Genomic DNA, 15530 nt, shown 5'->3' on the forward strand with positions numbered 1-15530 from the left:
CCTGGGTGTGTTTACGTATGTGCATAAACACATGTGGGCGGCTGTGTGCGTGTGCGTGTGCGTGCATGGGATGTGCATGGGTGTACACACGTGTGCCCGGCTGCCCGCGAGTGTTCACGTCCCTGTGCACACGCATCTACACGCGCCCGCGTGTGCCCGCTCCGCGCCCGCGGGGGACGGACGGGGTTACGCCTCCCTGCGCGGCGGGGCGGGGAGGTGGCAGCGCACCCCGGGTAGCGGGACAGACACACAGACACACACGCGGACGCGCAGGCAGGCGCACGCGTACGCGTGCCGTCCCGCCGCGAAGCGCGGAGCAGAGCGCGGCTCCCACCGCCCCCCGGGGCCGCACCGCGGCGCCGCCCCCGCCTCCTCCTCCGCCGCCGCGGCTGCACAAAAGGCGGCGGGGAGGGCCCGCGGCCGGCAAGGGCTGCCCGGCCGCCCTGGCCGCCCGCACCATGCCCCGCCGAGGGGGGCTGCCGGCCCCCGCCGCCGCCCGCCGGCCCCCCCCGCTCCTCCTCCTCCGCCTCCTCGTCCTGGCCGCCCCGCTGCAGCCCGGCAGAGGTAAGGGCCGCTCCGCTCCCCGCCGCCCCGGGCCCTGCAAACGCCGCCCCGGAAGGCAGCTTGTCCCCCAGACCCGCTTCGGTGAACTTTTGTTACGATTTAAGTTTTTCCCTCCTCTTTCTTCCCCCCCGCTTTCCGGCTGCCCCAGCCCCTGCCCGTCTCCCCGCCTGCGCTCAGCGCTGCGTGTGCGCCCGCTCCAGCCCCGGTGCTGGCGGGACGCGGGTCGCCTTCCCCCTGCCCGGCGGGCGGCCGGTGCCGGGGCTCCCTGCGCTTCCCGCTCCGGCGCCGAGCCGCGCTGGGGTCTGCGCTCCGGGCCGCCCCCCTCGCCCGCCGCGGTACCCCGGCTGCGGGGCTGTGAGGATCCCAGCCGCGCTGTTGGGTACGGAGCGCATCGCTGGGCTTTGCGGTGCGCGGTTTTACACCTCGGCGCTGGGAAGCGTGGAACTGCTGTGTGTACACACACCTCTCTCTGGTGGGACCGGCTGTTGCCACTCGTATTCAGGAGAACGCACTTCCCCGGGCGCTTGCCGGAGCCGTGTGTGTTAATGGATTGGATGGGGAACAGCACAAGTGTTTGGTCTGCCTGTGACCCGTCTCCACGCGCTCACCTTACATCACTCCTCCACGTAGGCGTTGTGCCCAGGGAGCGGTCCTTGACCCCAGCAGGGATGCGCTCCTGGCTCCCCGACACCCTTGGAGGTCGAGGTGCAGTTAGTGACTGCTCTAGTGACCCGTGAGATGGGATTTCCCACCTCTCTGAGAGCTCGGACAAGCTTTTCACATAAAGGGAGCCCCCAAAATTCCTGAGTCCATCATTCTGGTACTCGGTCCTAAACGTTTTAATGAGTTGTCTTAACAAGAGGCTCAGCTTACAGAGTGATGTGGCACACAACTGCGAAACCACTGAAGAGGTTTTCTTAGCTCTATTTATTTATTTGGTAGGTCTGATCCTTGGAATCGATGTTAAAGTGCAGCAGGCTGTCTCAGGGGTGAGGCTGTTACTATGCTTGTTGCAAGCAGAAATGATCTTTTTTTCACCCCTTAGCTGCATAAAGTGCATCATGTTTTTTTTCCTCTTTTATTTTTCCCCAAGCAAGCCAGTACACTCATCTCAGGTTGAGGAGGTGCCCAAACTAGGATTTCTTGTAGAACAGGTTTAAAATGAGGTCTGATTGCCTGGAGCATCTTTATGAGTAAATTTGTTGAGTACCTTTCATGAGAGTTTCCTATCTTGCTTTGCATCAGTAGGTTGATGAATTAAAATCTTGGCTGTCTAGTGGGATGCGCAGCCTTCCTCTGTTTTTTTGGGCTCTTCTGCACTTCAGTCCAAGGGAAGGATGTTGTTTGGAGATGCTCTTCGTGCCTGCTGGACACTGCTGTGCAAAATGAAATAAGGTGCAGGGCTTAGGAGTCAGCGTGACAGACCCTCTGTGGGCTGTGGAACTCAATGGTCCAAGGGGGGTGGATTATTTTCCTCTAGTGTAATCCCATCTAAATCCTGGATGGAATTTTCCCCATTGTAAGAAGTTTAGTTGCAGCTTAAGAGTGGTTTCATATCAGAGTCAAGGAGCAGACTGATTTTTTTCTGGTCTTATCTGGTGACTTGCCCCAGCTTCTGGAAAGCACTGGACTAGCACAAGCATCTTCAGGTTTGTCCTTTGCCTGATTCAGGAAGGGCTGTGCTGAATCAAGCACAGCAACAAAATACACCTGGAAAATCCTGCGTGTTTTTACTCCAATGCAAAAAGCTCAGGTTTCAGTCCAAAATCAGAAGGCTTCACAAAGCTCTGTTTTCACAACAATGCTGGGAATGGTTTGGGTTTGCTCCAAAGTGGAAAGAAAAGCATACTTGAAAACTTCAAAAGCTGCTGCCAGGAGGAAAGTCACCCCATGGCTGTCCACAGGAGCGTGGACTGCTTTGGCCACGGCACCCAGTGGAAGGAGGAGACCTTGCTATTCAGTTGGCTATTACTATTACTAAGTAAACTCAAAAATCCAGCAGTCAGGAGTGGAGGTAAATATTACCCTATTTCCATGCAGACGGGTGAGTGAAGCCGTGGGAGAGCTGGGCCTGGGGAGCCAGGATACGAATGCAAGTGTTTGCTTTGTAAAGCCCATTGGTTTTGCTGTGTTGCCCAGCACATCGAGGAAAAGCTCTCGGTTGTCTTTCTTGGAAATGCAAGTGTTAACCCCTCTGTACATTGTAACTCAGCAGAACAAGTTACATTTTACTCTCTATTACATGTTTATGTTCTGAGGTCTTGCAGCATCCAGGAGCTGGAATATAACTTCTGGTTGTGAACAAGGAATGAAACGCCTGACTATGTGGTAACAGCCAGTGAAAAAAAAAAAACCCACCCTAAGAAGGCTCTTGTTCAGTATGAATGAGCCCAAGCAGCCTGTCTGAATGAGGGCCATAGAGAAAGGCCAGGGCTTCGTGCTCCCGGGTTAGAGTTAACCACCTTGCGGGCAGCAGAGACCCGTCAGGGCAGGGCTCTGACGCGGTCATGCCTCTGCGACGGTGGAGAATTACTTGCAGGACCTACTTATCCTCTTTTTCCTTGTAGCCTAGGGCATGCTGAGCTTTCCTCCAGCTGTCTGGCTTGATTCACTGCTTCCTGCACTTGCAGCCCAGCTCTGTATGGGAGTGACCCGGGCAGCCATTGCTTCTCATTTTGGGGTGAAATATTCACATGGGATACAGCAAAACCTTGCCCCTGTACTTGGCATAGGTGAGGCTGCACCTTGAGTACTGTGTCCAGTTCTGGGCTCCTCACCGTAAGAAGGACATTGAGGTCCTCGAGCGAGTCCAGAGAAGGGCAACCAGGCTGGTAAAGGGGCTGGAAGGCAAATCCTATGAGGAACGGCTAAGGGAGCTGGGGATGTTTGGTCTGGAGAAGAGGAGGCTGAGGGGAGACCTTATCGCCACCTACAACTACCTAAAGGGAGGTTGTAGAGAGGTGGGGGATGGTCTCTTCAGCCAGGTGACAGGAGATAGGACAAGGGGAAAAGGCATGAAGCTGGGCCAGGGCAGGTTTAGAGTAGATACTAGAAAAAAATTTTTTACTGAAAGAGTTGTCAGGGCCTGGAACAGGCTGCCCAGGGAGGGGGTTGAGTCACCTTCCCTGGATGTGTTTACAAAAAGGGTAGATGAGGTACTTAGGGATATGGTTTAGCTTAGGTTGGGAATGGTTGGACTTGATGATCTTAAAGGTCTTTTCCAACCCTGTGATTCTGTGAAATCCCTTATTTCAAAGCTCTTGGGGCAGAAAGTTCTTGGGATGGGAGAAAACTCCATGTGGTTCTTCAGCAGCCATCGGCAAGTCCGCACGATCTGCAGTTATGCCCAGCAGTGGCACAGTGCAGCGGCGTCTGCAGATGCAACCGGCTGAAAACAGAGGCTGGACAATGCTTTTATTGATGGTTTTGGATGGAAAAAATAGCAAACTCGCAGTTTGGGCCTGAGGCATTTCGTTTGGAGTGTGCAGCCTCCGTGCTGAATCCTCGGTTGAAGATTTGTTTAATCAGTTATTGACAGCAGAGGTTAATAGCTGTGCTGGAGGTGGGGAGCTGGGGCATTGGTGGTATTGAAGGGCACATTCATAGCCACAGGCATGCTTAAACAAGCTGCTGCATTCAGAGCCGATACCATTGATGTTTGCTCCAGCTTAACTTGTGTGGTTCCACTTTATTTTTAAAGCCCAGATCGTAGATTTTGCAAGCAAAACTCTCTCAGTACCCCTCGTGCTGCTGCAGACCAGCAATCCAGGAGCAAAGATCATCACTGCTACTCTGGTTGCTGTTGGCTCAGTGGGCACTGAGCCACTGCAGGGAGATCCCTCAGCCCCAGCGTGGGGTCTTCTGCCCTGGTCAGCCTTGGACGTCCCCCAGTGCAAACACACTGCCTGGCTTAACCTGGATATCCTGTGGAAATGTCTCCCATAATTAATGTACTGTGGCATGAGTCAACTGTGGAAGTCACCTGCATAGAAGGGGGAGATTCAGTATCTTCCAAGGCTGCTTTAAGCTAAAAATTTTGGGGAGGGTTCCCATATATTCTCCTGCAAAAATACAGATGTCCCCAGTGTGACTTCAAAAGTTGGAATTACAGGGGGTTTTGGACAGCTACCCCTGTGTTTCAGGCAGGTCAAACAGCTATTGCCTTCTGTCCACAGTAATGGCAATATTTCGTTAGGAAGATGAGCAGATGAATGCTTTGATTAACCAGAAGCCACTGAGTAAGAGGGAATAAAAATCACCAGAGTCCTATTTTTGTGGTTCTCAGTCTCCCGAAACAAGTTTCTGTCGTCTTCATTTTTCTTGGGGAAGGAGAAGAAAGCAAGAGCTCCTTATGGGTTTGTTCCTTCTCCAGCCCTTCAGGGTCCCAGGAGATTTTATTCTTGACACTGTTGGAACTTAATGTTTAACATTAAGACTATCTCATGAAAGCCTGAAGCACTGTTTTGGGGTGAAGTAAGCATTCTGCTCATCCTGCTCACTCTCATTCTCTCTTGCTGCAGGTCTCAATCTGTGCACAAGTGGCAGTGCCACATCCTGCGAAGAGTGTCTCCTCATCCATCCCAAGTGTGCCTGGTGTTCCAAGGAGGTAGGTGGGCAGATCTCGTTTCTCACGTGCTTTTTGTAACACAGACAGGAGCTGTTCCACCCCCTCGCTTGTTGTGATGCTGTCCCGTGCCAGAAGGGGCGGGTGAGGGCAGCTTGGGTTCCCATGTCAAGTGTATTTTGGGTGTATGTGACTCTCCAGCTCTTTGACACTGTAGGAAGGAAGTCTCTGACCGTGCTGGCCTCTACACACCCTCCACAGAGCAGTACTGTTCCTTCTGTCCCTTCAATTACCTTCTTGTTTTTGGTGGGTGCTGGGTCCCTGCATGGGCTCAGTGGTGCAGGGAGCCTTGCTTCAAAGTGCTCTCCCTAAAAAGCCCCAGGCTCGCAGCTGGTGTCCTGCTACGTGTCCCTTGCTGCGTGGCCTGGCACGGCACAGGCTCTTTGTAACAAAGATGATTCTCCTTTCTGACTCTATTGTCATTTTTGGGAGCCGACCCATGCTTCTGGCATCTGCACTGTGCCCTGGTGATGAGTGAGGCAGCTCAACTGTGCGCTTCAGGGTGACAATGCTGAAGGTCCTCACCCATGATTTATGTCGGCCTCTAAGGTTTGTGAGCAGTTGCAAGTATCTTTCCCCACTCCCTAAGGACTGCTTATGAGTTTAGATAGATATCTATATAGATCTTATTGGATGACACCTTGCCATGTAGACTTGTGACTTCTGGAGGTCAAGCAGTGTGAAAGACCTGTTAACATCTGATGTGTAGATGGCTGCATCTGTTCTCAGTGTTTGAGGGTAGTAAGGATGCATACAGATGCAGGGGAAGACCTGTCTGCTGTGCCAGGAACCAGCTTTGGGCTGTGAGAAACCCCAGTGCAGTGGATGGTCTTGAACTTCTCGATGGGCATGACCAAGAGTGATGCTCTCTTGTTCACCACCAATCCTTTTTCCTCCAGTGTGGCTGTTCTGGTCCCATTTTGGGGGAGGTGAGCTGTGGGGTTGAGCACAGGCTTCACCTTGCAGCTGTAGCTGGTGCTCCTGATGTGAGGATGCAGATGCTGTCTGCATGTTCCTCTGCTTCTCCTGTTCCTCCTCCTGTCAGCCCTGCCAGGGCAGAGGATGGGGATGGGGTGAGGGAGACTGAGCCCTGTGCTTCTGCATCTCTGGAAGCACCTGGCCCCTGGCTGGCCAAGTCTGTTTCACTGGTTTTTGCTTGTAGGCACAGCCGTAGCTCTCCAAGGAAAACTTCCTAACACCATGCTGCCTGACACTGTAATAGCTTTCATGGGGCTCTTTTCCAGCAAGACAAATGTTGTGCAGAAGGGAAAGGGTAAAGCAATAGATCCCACTTCTGAGACATCTTGTAAACAGCTGGAAGAGCTCCTTTTCAGCCAGCTAATCTGCAGTGGTGAGGTTGGATCCAGGAATGCTGGCTATTAAGCTGTGGGTACCCAATAGCTGCTGCCTTTTTTTTTTCTTTCTTTTTTTTTTTTTTAGATCCTTGGCCTCAAAATACAACTTCTTGCGAAATGCTGCCAGTAGAAATGTTTATCTCGTGGTCACTGTGACCACTAATTGTATGGCAGCCCATGGGACTGGCAGCCTGGCTCTTATCTTGCAAATAGGAGAGTTAAAACAAAAAAAAAACCCAACAAAAAAACAAATCTTAAATGGAATGGAGGGGCCAAGAATGAAGATGGGTGTTTACAGGGAAGTGCTGTAATACTTCCTGACCTCTAGCCTTTAGCTATTTAAAAATACACCTCAAGGTGTTCTGTGCCAAGAGCTACATGTTGAAAAGCTGCTGTCCCCATTACATGCTGCATGCTAAAACTTGCTGAGTTCTTACACCCATTCTATATTATTATTGTTATTTCTTTTTTTTAAAAGAATTTACTGCTTGAAACTCTAATTATTCCTCTTTAACTGAGATCATCAGGTGAGGTAATGGGATTGCAAAAGATAGCTAGAGGTTTCAACCTTCAGAAATTTTACAGTGATGTTATAAACTCTTCATATCTGGTTTCTTTGTGTAGTCATTTCACCACCCTATTTCCCTCCCCACTGCCACAGTCTAGTCAGGAACACTTATTAAATTGCTTTTAGTCTGTTTTCCTTCTCTATTTGCAGTAGCTGTCATTCACATTGCATGCCTGGGAGCATATATGGAAGTGTAGAGATGTCAGATACATACACCTTCCTGTATATGTATACCTTCTTATATATAATATCCCTCCCTTTGGGAAATAACATCACTTGGTGGTGCCATTGTGCCTGTTCTTTGTCCCCCTGGGTGCCTGGCAGTGCAGATGCTGAGCGGGACACCCCAACCCCAGCTGTGGGAGAGGACCTCTACGAGCAGGACAGCCATGCTGTTTCCCTGAGATGACCTCCTGCAGCATTGCATCCTTCTCCATCACCCTCTGCAGAGGAGCAGGAAGTCTGGAGCACTCCTGAACTGCAGAGAGGGGTTAGGAGTGTGTGAAAGCAGTTTTGTGGATACAAGGAGCCCTGTCCCCATGGTTTTTGAAGTGGCATAAGGTTCCTTGTATTTACCTTGCTTTGAACTGTGAGGGTAAGAGCATTGCACAGGGATAGACACAGCAGAGTAATCTACATCCATAACTACCACCTCCTAACCTGTTAGTATGGGGTGCATCACCTCCCCTCAGCTTGAATCCCCCTCTATTTGCTTCTGCTCATGTTCAGCATCTCTGCTCCCATCAGAAGGGGGTGATGATGGATGAGTTGATGATAGCAGCTTCTGGTATCCAGAAGCCCTGGAGCCCCCAGGGGCTGCTGAGCTAACCACAAGGCTTTGGGCTGTTGGAAATTTGGAAGCAGACATGGATTCTGTTGGCTTGCAGAGGAATACCTTGACAGGCAGGACGTAGAGGGTGATCTGTTTAAATGGTGCTTAAAAGGGAAGGTGTATGTGTGTGGCCTTAACCATTGCCTGTGTGTGCTTAGAAACAGGGCTGTCTGGGGGAAGTATGTAACTCTTGGGTGATGGAGATTCCATCCACAACAGAGTCTGAGGAGATTCCTCAACTCCTGTTTGCTCCAGAAGCAGCTGGAAAAAGACTGGCTGGAAACTGCACACTGGCCTGGGGGGTGGTTGTGATCCCCTGCAGCAGCCTGGATTTCATGGGTGGGAGAGGAGGATGCTTGTTAATTTATTTTTTTTGCGGTGGCATCAGGTTGCCCAGGCTGAGTGTGACTGGTTGGGCTTGCTGGGGAGAGCAGGGAGCTCTGGAAGTGGCTTCAGCATCATCCTCTGACCTGCCAGGAGGGGTCTGATACAAAGGGGATAAATCAACCTGGAGTGATTTCAGGGGGGATGCTCTCCAAAAGAGCTTTCAGGGATACTGGTACGAGTAGGGGGGGAAATAATGTACCTATGTTGCTGTAATCTTTTGTTTGCTGCTTTGGGGAGCAGCATTTGAATGTACAGAGCCTCCACTACTTTAAGTGTGTGCACACAGTGTGTTCATCCATGCGTTACCTGTGTGGATGCATCTGTGCCTAATAGAGATGCACATCAATTACATTAATTAAACTGAAATTCCTTCTTGGGTTAATTGAACTGAAATTTCCCCAATGGCACCCTCTGTTTCTCACACGGTTGCTTGTACCTCATCCTCTCCCATCTCAGGAATGCGTGCCTGGAGAATGTGGAAAGAAAATCAAGGATGTTCCTTGAGGGAACACGTCAATATTTTTCTTAAAAGTAGAAAGCAGCCACATTTCAGGCTGAATTAATGTAGAACTGGGCTGATTAAAGCAAAAAATGGTAGGGACACGTCCTGTCAGGAGTGAGGTTTAGTCAGCTTGATGCAGTCAATGCGATTTCCATCTTTATGGCATGAACCAAGCGATTTGCCTTAAAACTGTCAAGCTGATGAGCATGTAATTGTCAGGCTGTTGTCTCCATTCACTTCCGGCTGCCTGCGTCCCTTTGCTTCTGTGAGCTTGTTAGTGCACCACAAAGTGCCCACCGTGCTGGGAGCAGCCGGCGTTACTAACGAGGCCTAGGTGGGATCTCCCCAGCGAAGCATGGGGCTGTTCTGCTTGCTGCAGGGTACCTGCTGAGCTTCTCATTGAAGCAGGCATGCAGGCAGATGGTCGGCAAGGATTTTGGGCGCACAGAGTTGCTTAGCTGACTGCGAGGTGCCCTCTGCTCAGGGGAAATTGGGATTGGAACTGGCGTGTCTGAGACAGCTGCCTTTCAGCTTGGTGGATCAGGAATTATTTGGACCTCAGTGATACCCTTCAGCACTCAGATCTTCTCATCCTTTTTTGCCTTTCGTTTAACCTCCGGAGCCTCAGTTTACTCTGTCGTGGAAAACTGCGCTGAGTTGGATGGCAGCCACGAGTTTGGCTTTGGGTGTCGACCTGTGGGTGCACATGAAGGGTGTTTGTAGGGTGCTGCAGCCACACCAGGGGTTTTCTTGAGGTCATGGTTCCTCCCCTGCTTGGTGCCACTCTGCCTGGGTTAGAAATGGAAGCAGAAGTAGGGGTCAGCCCTGCAGCCTCCGAGTGCTGAGCTGCATCCCCTTCCTCGAGGTGTTTGCACTCCCGAGGGGGATATCTTCTACCACCCTGGGTAATGCAGCATTTCACTGAAAGAGTTTACAATCTGAGTTGTACCTTGTCCTGCAGCAAGCCCTTGGGGCCTATTTGAGAAGAGGAGAAAGAAGTTTAAGAGAAAACACCTGGGTCAGATGAGGGGGACCTGTGCAGGGGTACTGCTGACCTGGGCGCTCTGTGCAGCTCCCATCAGGAGCTGTCAAGGGGCTTTCCCCCAGCCGCCTGCCTTTCCTGTAGAGGAATTTTGGAGACGAACACATTGCAGGCATAGCTGTTTCTCACTGTAATGCAAATGGACAGACTGCCTGTGCATGGGTACCCTGCCCCAAAAAGGCTCCCATGGGTCCCACACGGGTGTGCTCCCCTCACTCCATGTGCCGTCGCTGTCTCATCCTCAGCGTGTGGCTGCTGCTTTTGTGTACACCCCGTGCTGGGATGATGAACAGCGATATAAACACTACCATACCCAGAGCTGTCTCATGTGCTGTGAGCTTGACTGCTAAAGAGCAGCAGCTGGGAGAGGAAGCCACCATCCTCTTCCCTGGGCTGCCCACCCCTCCTGCCTCTTGTTGTGCTACCCCGGGCAGAAAATTGAGACCTAATTCGAAGCCCTTTGAAGTCAAGTCTTTCCATTTGTGTCAAGAGCCTTTGGAGCAGACCCAGGGGAGGACTGCAAATGTGGCTGCTTCTCTCCCATGTTAATTCCTGGGGAGTAGTTAAAGGTTCCCAGCTGCACCCAGCTGGTGCTGTTTGTGTTGCTTTTTGCACAGTCAGAGTGTCCTTTCTAATAGACGGCCAGCAGAAATGAGCTGGCAGAGATGCTCACCTGGACCCCATGGTCCACACACCAGGAGAGCATCTCCCCACAGGTGCCCTGCTGCTGGGTGGACCAGCCTGGGAGAGTGCCTGGACCCTGCTGACTTTTCACTGACTTTATGTCAAACCACAGACAAGATAAACTTTTCTCCAAGGCTGCCCTAAACGTGCTGCTCTGAAAGGCTGGGTGTTGTTTTCAGTTTTGTGAGGGATTCTGATTTTCATTCTGTCATGCTGGAGATCATTTGAATAGTCTCAGTTCTCCTCTCTGGAAGTTCATCTGTTTACACGACACGTTCCAAGAAATTTGTGTTCACATCCATCCAACATCTCCTTGGCTGCACCCCGCCACTGGATGCTGGAATGCAAATCTCGCATTTTTCAAATAGTGTTGGGACCTCATAGTGAGAAAATGCAGCAGACAGCCTCTGTCTGTGTCCTTGTGCTGAGGCTGACCTCAGGGGACCCCCAGAACACCCCAAGGGTGTGAAGGTGAGACCTGCTGGATGACCTCTTCCTCCATGATGTCTCCCCTGACCTCTGCCATGCTGGAGCATAAGCAAAAAGTGGGATTTATTCAGCCCCTTTCCTGGTTTTGGCTGTAGCAGAGGCTGGCGTGGCTACAAGCATCTTCTCTGCATTATTTCATGTCATTTTAGTTGATGAGCCCCGGAGCAGCAGATAGTTGTCTCTATTGTTATGGTGCAGAAATTAAGTAGGAATCAGCTGTTGAAAAGTCAGTAAGTTTTGGGCATGAAACTCGTTCCCTTTGGCCCTTTTTAGAGGGTGGGGGGAATTAAAAAAAAAAGTCATTCTAACAAATGGGCTCTTTGCAAAAGGCTGCATTGTGTGGCTGGCTGTGCCCGCCCGCCGCCCCGCACAAGGCTGCATTGTGCACCATGCATGGGGTTCACAGTGAGGGCTGGACCTCTGGGGATGGATGCTGGGAGACTCCCTGCCATGGCAGTCCATCCCCTGGGAGCGAGCTGCAGCCTGCCCCTCGCTGCCTGCAGCAGGCACCAGCTGCCCCTTGACCGCCTCGGAGCTCCCTTATACTCCAGCAAAGCCACCCAGGACAGCCTGCCCACATCAAAGCCTCTCTGGCTGTGCTCTGCTTTGGGGACTGCTTGCTGTGATGGTTCAGTGCTCAAACCCACAGTGTGGAAGTGTGAGGGAGGGGGAACATGTGGCATCTCACCCTGGGAAGAGAGTGCAGGTGCCTGGAGCTACCCAGCCTCTGCCTTCAGCTTCACGTCTTGACCAGGCTCTGTGGGCTGGTGGGTTTGTTCTGTTTCCCACAATGCCACTGCCTTGTCCTCTTCTCTCTTTTGCAGAGCTCCTTCAAGGCAATACATGTGCCAAAACCAACAGCTTCCTACCTTTTCCCCTCACAGAGATGTGAATTGGCTGTCCAGGCAGCAAATCAAGCGCTTTGCCATGCTTTCACAGGGCTGGGAGCAAGCGCTGCTGCTGGGGCTGGGACAAGCACACAGGCTTCACCTTCTGCTCTGTGGTCTGAGAGCAAATTCAGTTTCCAAGCCCTCTCAGGATTTCTTTTTTGGTCGATTCCTTTGCCAGGCTCAAGGCTTGGTGCAGGCTGCTTTTGCGTACAGCCACCACAAATGACACCAGCTTCTCCTTGTCATCTCCTATTTGCTACAGATACCAGCATGGCAAAACAAAGCCCCTGCTGTGGGATTGATGTCTCTCCCTCCCCTTCCCTTTTGTCCATTCCTCACCCCCCAGGAGTTTGGCAGCACAAAGTCCATCACGTCGCGGTGTGACTTCCTGCAGAACCTGATTGCAAATGGTTGTGCAGGAGCCGTTGAAAACCCCGGCAGCAGCATCAGCGTGGTGAAGAACATCCCCCTGAGCAGCAAGGGCTCTGGCCAGACCCACCTGGACGTCACGCAGATCACTCCCCAGAAGGTCGCCTTAAATCTTCGTCCTGGTGAGTTCCCAGCAGTTCTGATCAGTATTCTGGGGAGTGTGTGCATGGCTGGGACACGCTGAGAGTGTGTCATAGCTCCTCACCTTCTAGCCTGCTGAAGCAGGTGGCTGCTGGCCCCTGTGAACTTCAGTGGTGCATCACAAACAGGTTTGGAGCTAAGGTGTGCCTTCCATGAGAGGATACCGCTGTTACCAAAGCCCTCCCACAACTGTTATCAATACTGGTCTTAACCCTCACGTGTGGTTGAAGGGAACGTGCTCAGCCTGAAGATGTGATCGCTGGGTGGAAGGAGTTAAAATAACTTTGGATCTTCCACCAAGCTGACAGTGCTTGACTCTAAACTGAGACAGCTCCTTCTATAAATTGGAAACAAAACTGCATATCTGTTTTCTGTCGGTATGCAAAAGAGCCGTGGGATCAAGGCTGAAGATGGAGATTTGAACTTGTGACTCAGGCCTTGGACTGTGGCCAGATCCCTGTTCCATTCCCCTGAGCCATCACTTTTCTTCAATCTATTCCTTTTAATTAAAAATTAGAAAGGAATGGCTGGACTGAGCCATGTGAGCACGCTTGTTATCAAAAGTTTTTTGGATGGTGGGGGGGAGGCTTTAATGTGGGCTCAGAATTTTTGCAAAAATTTGGCAGCTGATATTTCTGAGTGGGGGAAGAAAAAAAAAAGCTCTTTATTGCGAAGCTAGGAAGCAAATATAAAAGCTTGATTCATTATAAGCAATTGGTGTGGGTTTCTGAGGCTTGCAGTTTTGTCACAGTGCTCATGAGTGTACAGAGAAATGAAATATGATGTTTTGCCCAAGAAAAACAGGAGGTTGAGTTGGTGCTCATGCTACCAGTGCTCCTCCAGAGCCTACCAGTTTTTGCAGGATTTTTTTCTTACTAATGCTATGTCTCTTAACTATCCCTCAGCAGTAGGACTCCAGTCATCAGTCAGACCCTTAAACACAGAGAAATCTTGGCTCAAAGCCTTTAAAGCAGGTACCTGAGGGTAGTTACCCCTGGGTGTATGGCTAGATGCACGGCTTCTGCAACTGCATGCTGCTGACAAAACAGGTTCTTCCTGGTTTATGAGGCAACTCCTGGCAGAAAGGGCTGGCTCAGCTTCCACATCTTGCCGCCTCCTCCAGACCTTTCACTGGTGCTCAGCAAATTTCCCTTTCCAAGTCCCTGGCAGTTTTGCCCAGCTGGATGCACTGGTCCCCCTGCTCTGGTCTGTAGCAGGGTGGTGCTGGGGGGGTCCATCTTCCCCAGGGGGGCTGTGCTGTCAGATGCTTTGGACTGCACAGGGCTGACAGGCTGTTCCTGCCAGTCCTCGCAGAGGACCACACTTGTTGCCACCTTGAGTTGTCTGTGGACAGCAGAGAAGCCCTCTGAGTTTGGGCTGAGCTGCAGGAATCACTGCAGAGCCCTGGCAGCAATTCCCATACTGAGACAAGGCGATCCCCCCCTGTGTGCCTGCTGCAGAGCATCGAGTCATTGGGGCAGGGGGGGACATACCTAGATGTTTGCATTAGTATCTCCCTTTTTTGCTCCCCCCTTGACATTGGGCAGCACTCCATCTTAGGGCTGATGGCTTCCTAAACCCTTGTCCTATCATCCCCAGTTTAAATCATCCATTAATCCTTGAGCTTGAGAATGGGTTTCACCCTGTGAACTCAAGACAAAGAGGAGACAATGTTGATTTAATTTTGGGCATGCAGAGTGTACTGTTTCCAAGATGAATTCACACGGCGGTCTGTGGCAATGGTGATCTTTTATTCTTAGGCTGCTAAGCAGAAGCAGAAGGGAACGGATTGTCAATTGTTTGCTGTTCCCACCCAGGCAGTTTGATCTAATCATCCTGTGGCAGAAGTCGCATCCCCAAATCTCTGCGCTCACCGCTGATTTCCAAAGGCCTCAAAGGGATTTTCTTGTGAGATCCTTTCAGGTCAAGCGCTTAGTGTTGCTCTTTCACCTGGGGTCCAGCTATAAAGCAGCGTGTCCTGCTTAAGAGGAAAATTTGAAGAGTGTAAAGAGGAATTAAAAAAAATGAATAGATGCAAGTTGCATTGCTTGTCAAGCTGTAAGCCTCACCAAGCAGTATGAAGAGCTTTTATTGGGTAAGAGGTTGTCGTATTTCTGTTCCTGAATTGGCCAAAGGCAGTTCTTCCAGTTCCTGCACTGCCTTTGCATGACAGTATCCAAGAAACATTCCTGAATTCAGTTTTAAGCTTAATGCTTTTCAGTAAAAGCCCCAAAGAGGGGCTGGTGGTGACGGTACGTGGGGAAGGAGGGGGCTGGATTATCCCTAGAAGTGTGAGAGTAATACTGTCCACAGAGGATAATAAATTCTTTTGCACTTACATCTGCATACATTAGTGATATTTTCTCTGAGATAATTGATTTATGCAGTTAGGAATGAAAGGAGAACCAGGCCCAGGGTCCTGTTATTTTTGGTGCTTCTCAGGGACTAATAAATCTGTAATTATTAAGAGAAGGAGGTTTGATCAGAGCATCCCAAATACCCTTCCTGGCATGGGAATTCCCATCTTAGAACCTGCTCAGGAAGAGCAGTGTTTTGGAAATGGGAAATGCAGAAGGACACATCCATTTTTTTCTGAAAGGGTTGGGTATTCCAATGGGAATAATGTAGGGATGAAAAAAAAAAGGCATAGGAATGAATTTTCCTGAAGCTAAACACATTTTTGCAGCAATGAATTAAAGTCAGGCTTGCAATGATGGTTTGTTACCCTGCAATCAATGGCACTAGGTTTTGCTCTGTATAAATGATGCTCTCCCCACAAGACAAGTGCTAGGTTCAGCATCAGGCCTGCCTGAATTAGCAGGGTGTTTGGCCCTGCCTGTGACTCAGTGTAGCAGGACCCCCAGTGCCATGCAGGGCTGCAAGCCCCTGGTGCCACGTCTTGCCAGCATGGCAGTTTTGGGATGCTGCTGCGTGGTGTTGGGCTGGAAGTAAGTGGGAGCAGCTGTGCTGCTGCACACCATGAGGAGAACAATAAAATGGTTAGGGAAATGTTTACACAATGC

At 50.9% G+C, this 15530-nt stretch overlaps 1 protein-coding gene across 1 annotated transcript in view; it reads left to right on the forward strand.

Annotated features, from left to right (window-relative positions):
• The first annotated feature begins 441 nt into the window (after nucleotides 1-441).
• ITGB5 (integrin subunit beta 5) overlaps nucleotides 442-15530 on the forward strand; it is a 60377-nt gene continuing 45288 nt past the window's right edge. Inside the window, exons 1-3 of the mRNA XM_084265067.1 lie at nucleotides 442-564; nucleotides 5085-5170; nucleotides 12284-12488. Of these exons, the coding sequence (XP_084121193.1) occupies nucleotides 459-564; nucleotides 5085-5170; nucleotides 12284-12488 (397 nt within the window). The 5' untranslated portion in view covers nucleotides 442-458. The remainder of the gene's footprint in view (nucleotides 565-5084; nucleotides 5171-12283; nucleotides 12489-15530) is intronic.

Source organism: Gallinula chloropus (assembly GCF_964237585.1).
Source record: "Gallinula chloropus genome assembly, chromosome: 5".
NCBI lineage: Eukaryota > Metazoa > Chordata > Aves > Gruiformes > Rallidae > Gallinula > Gallinula chloropus.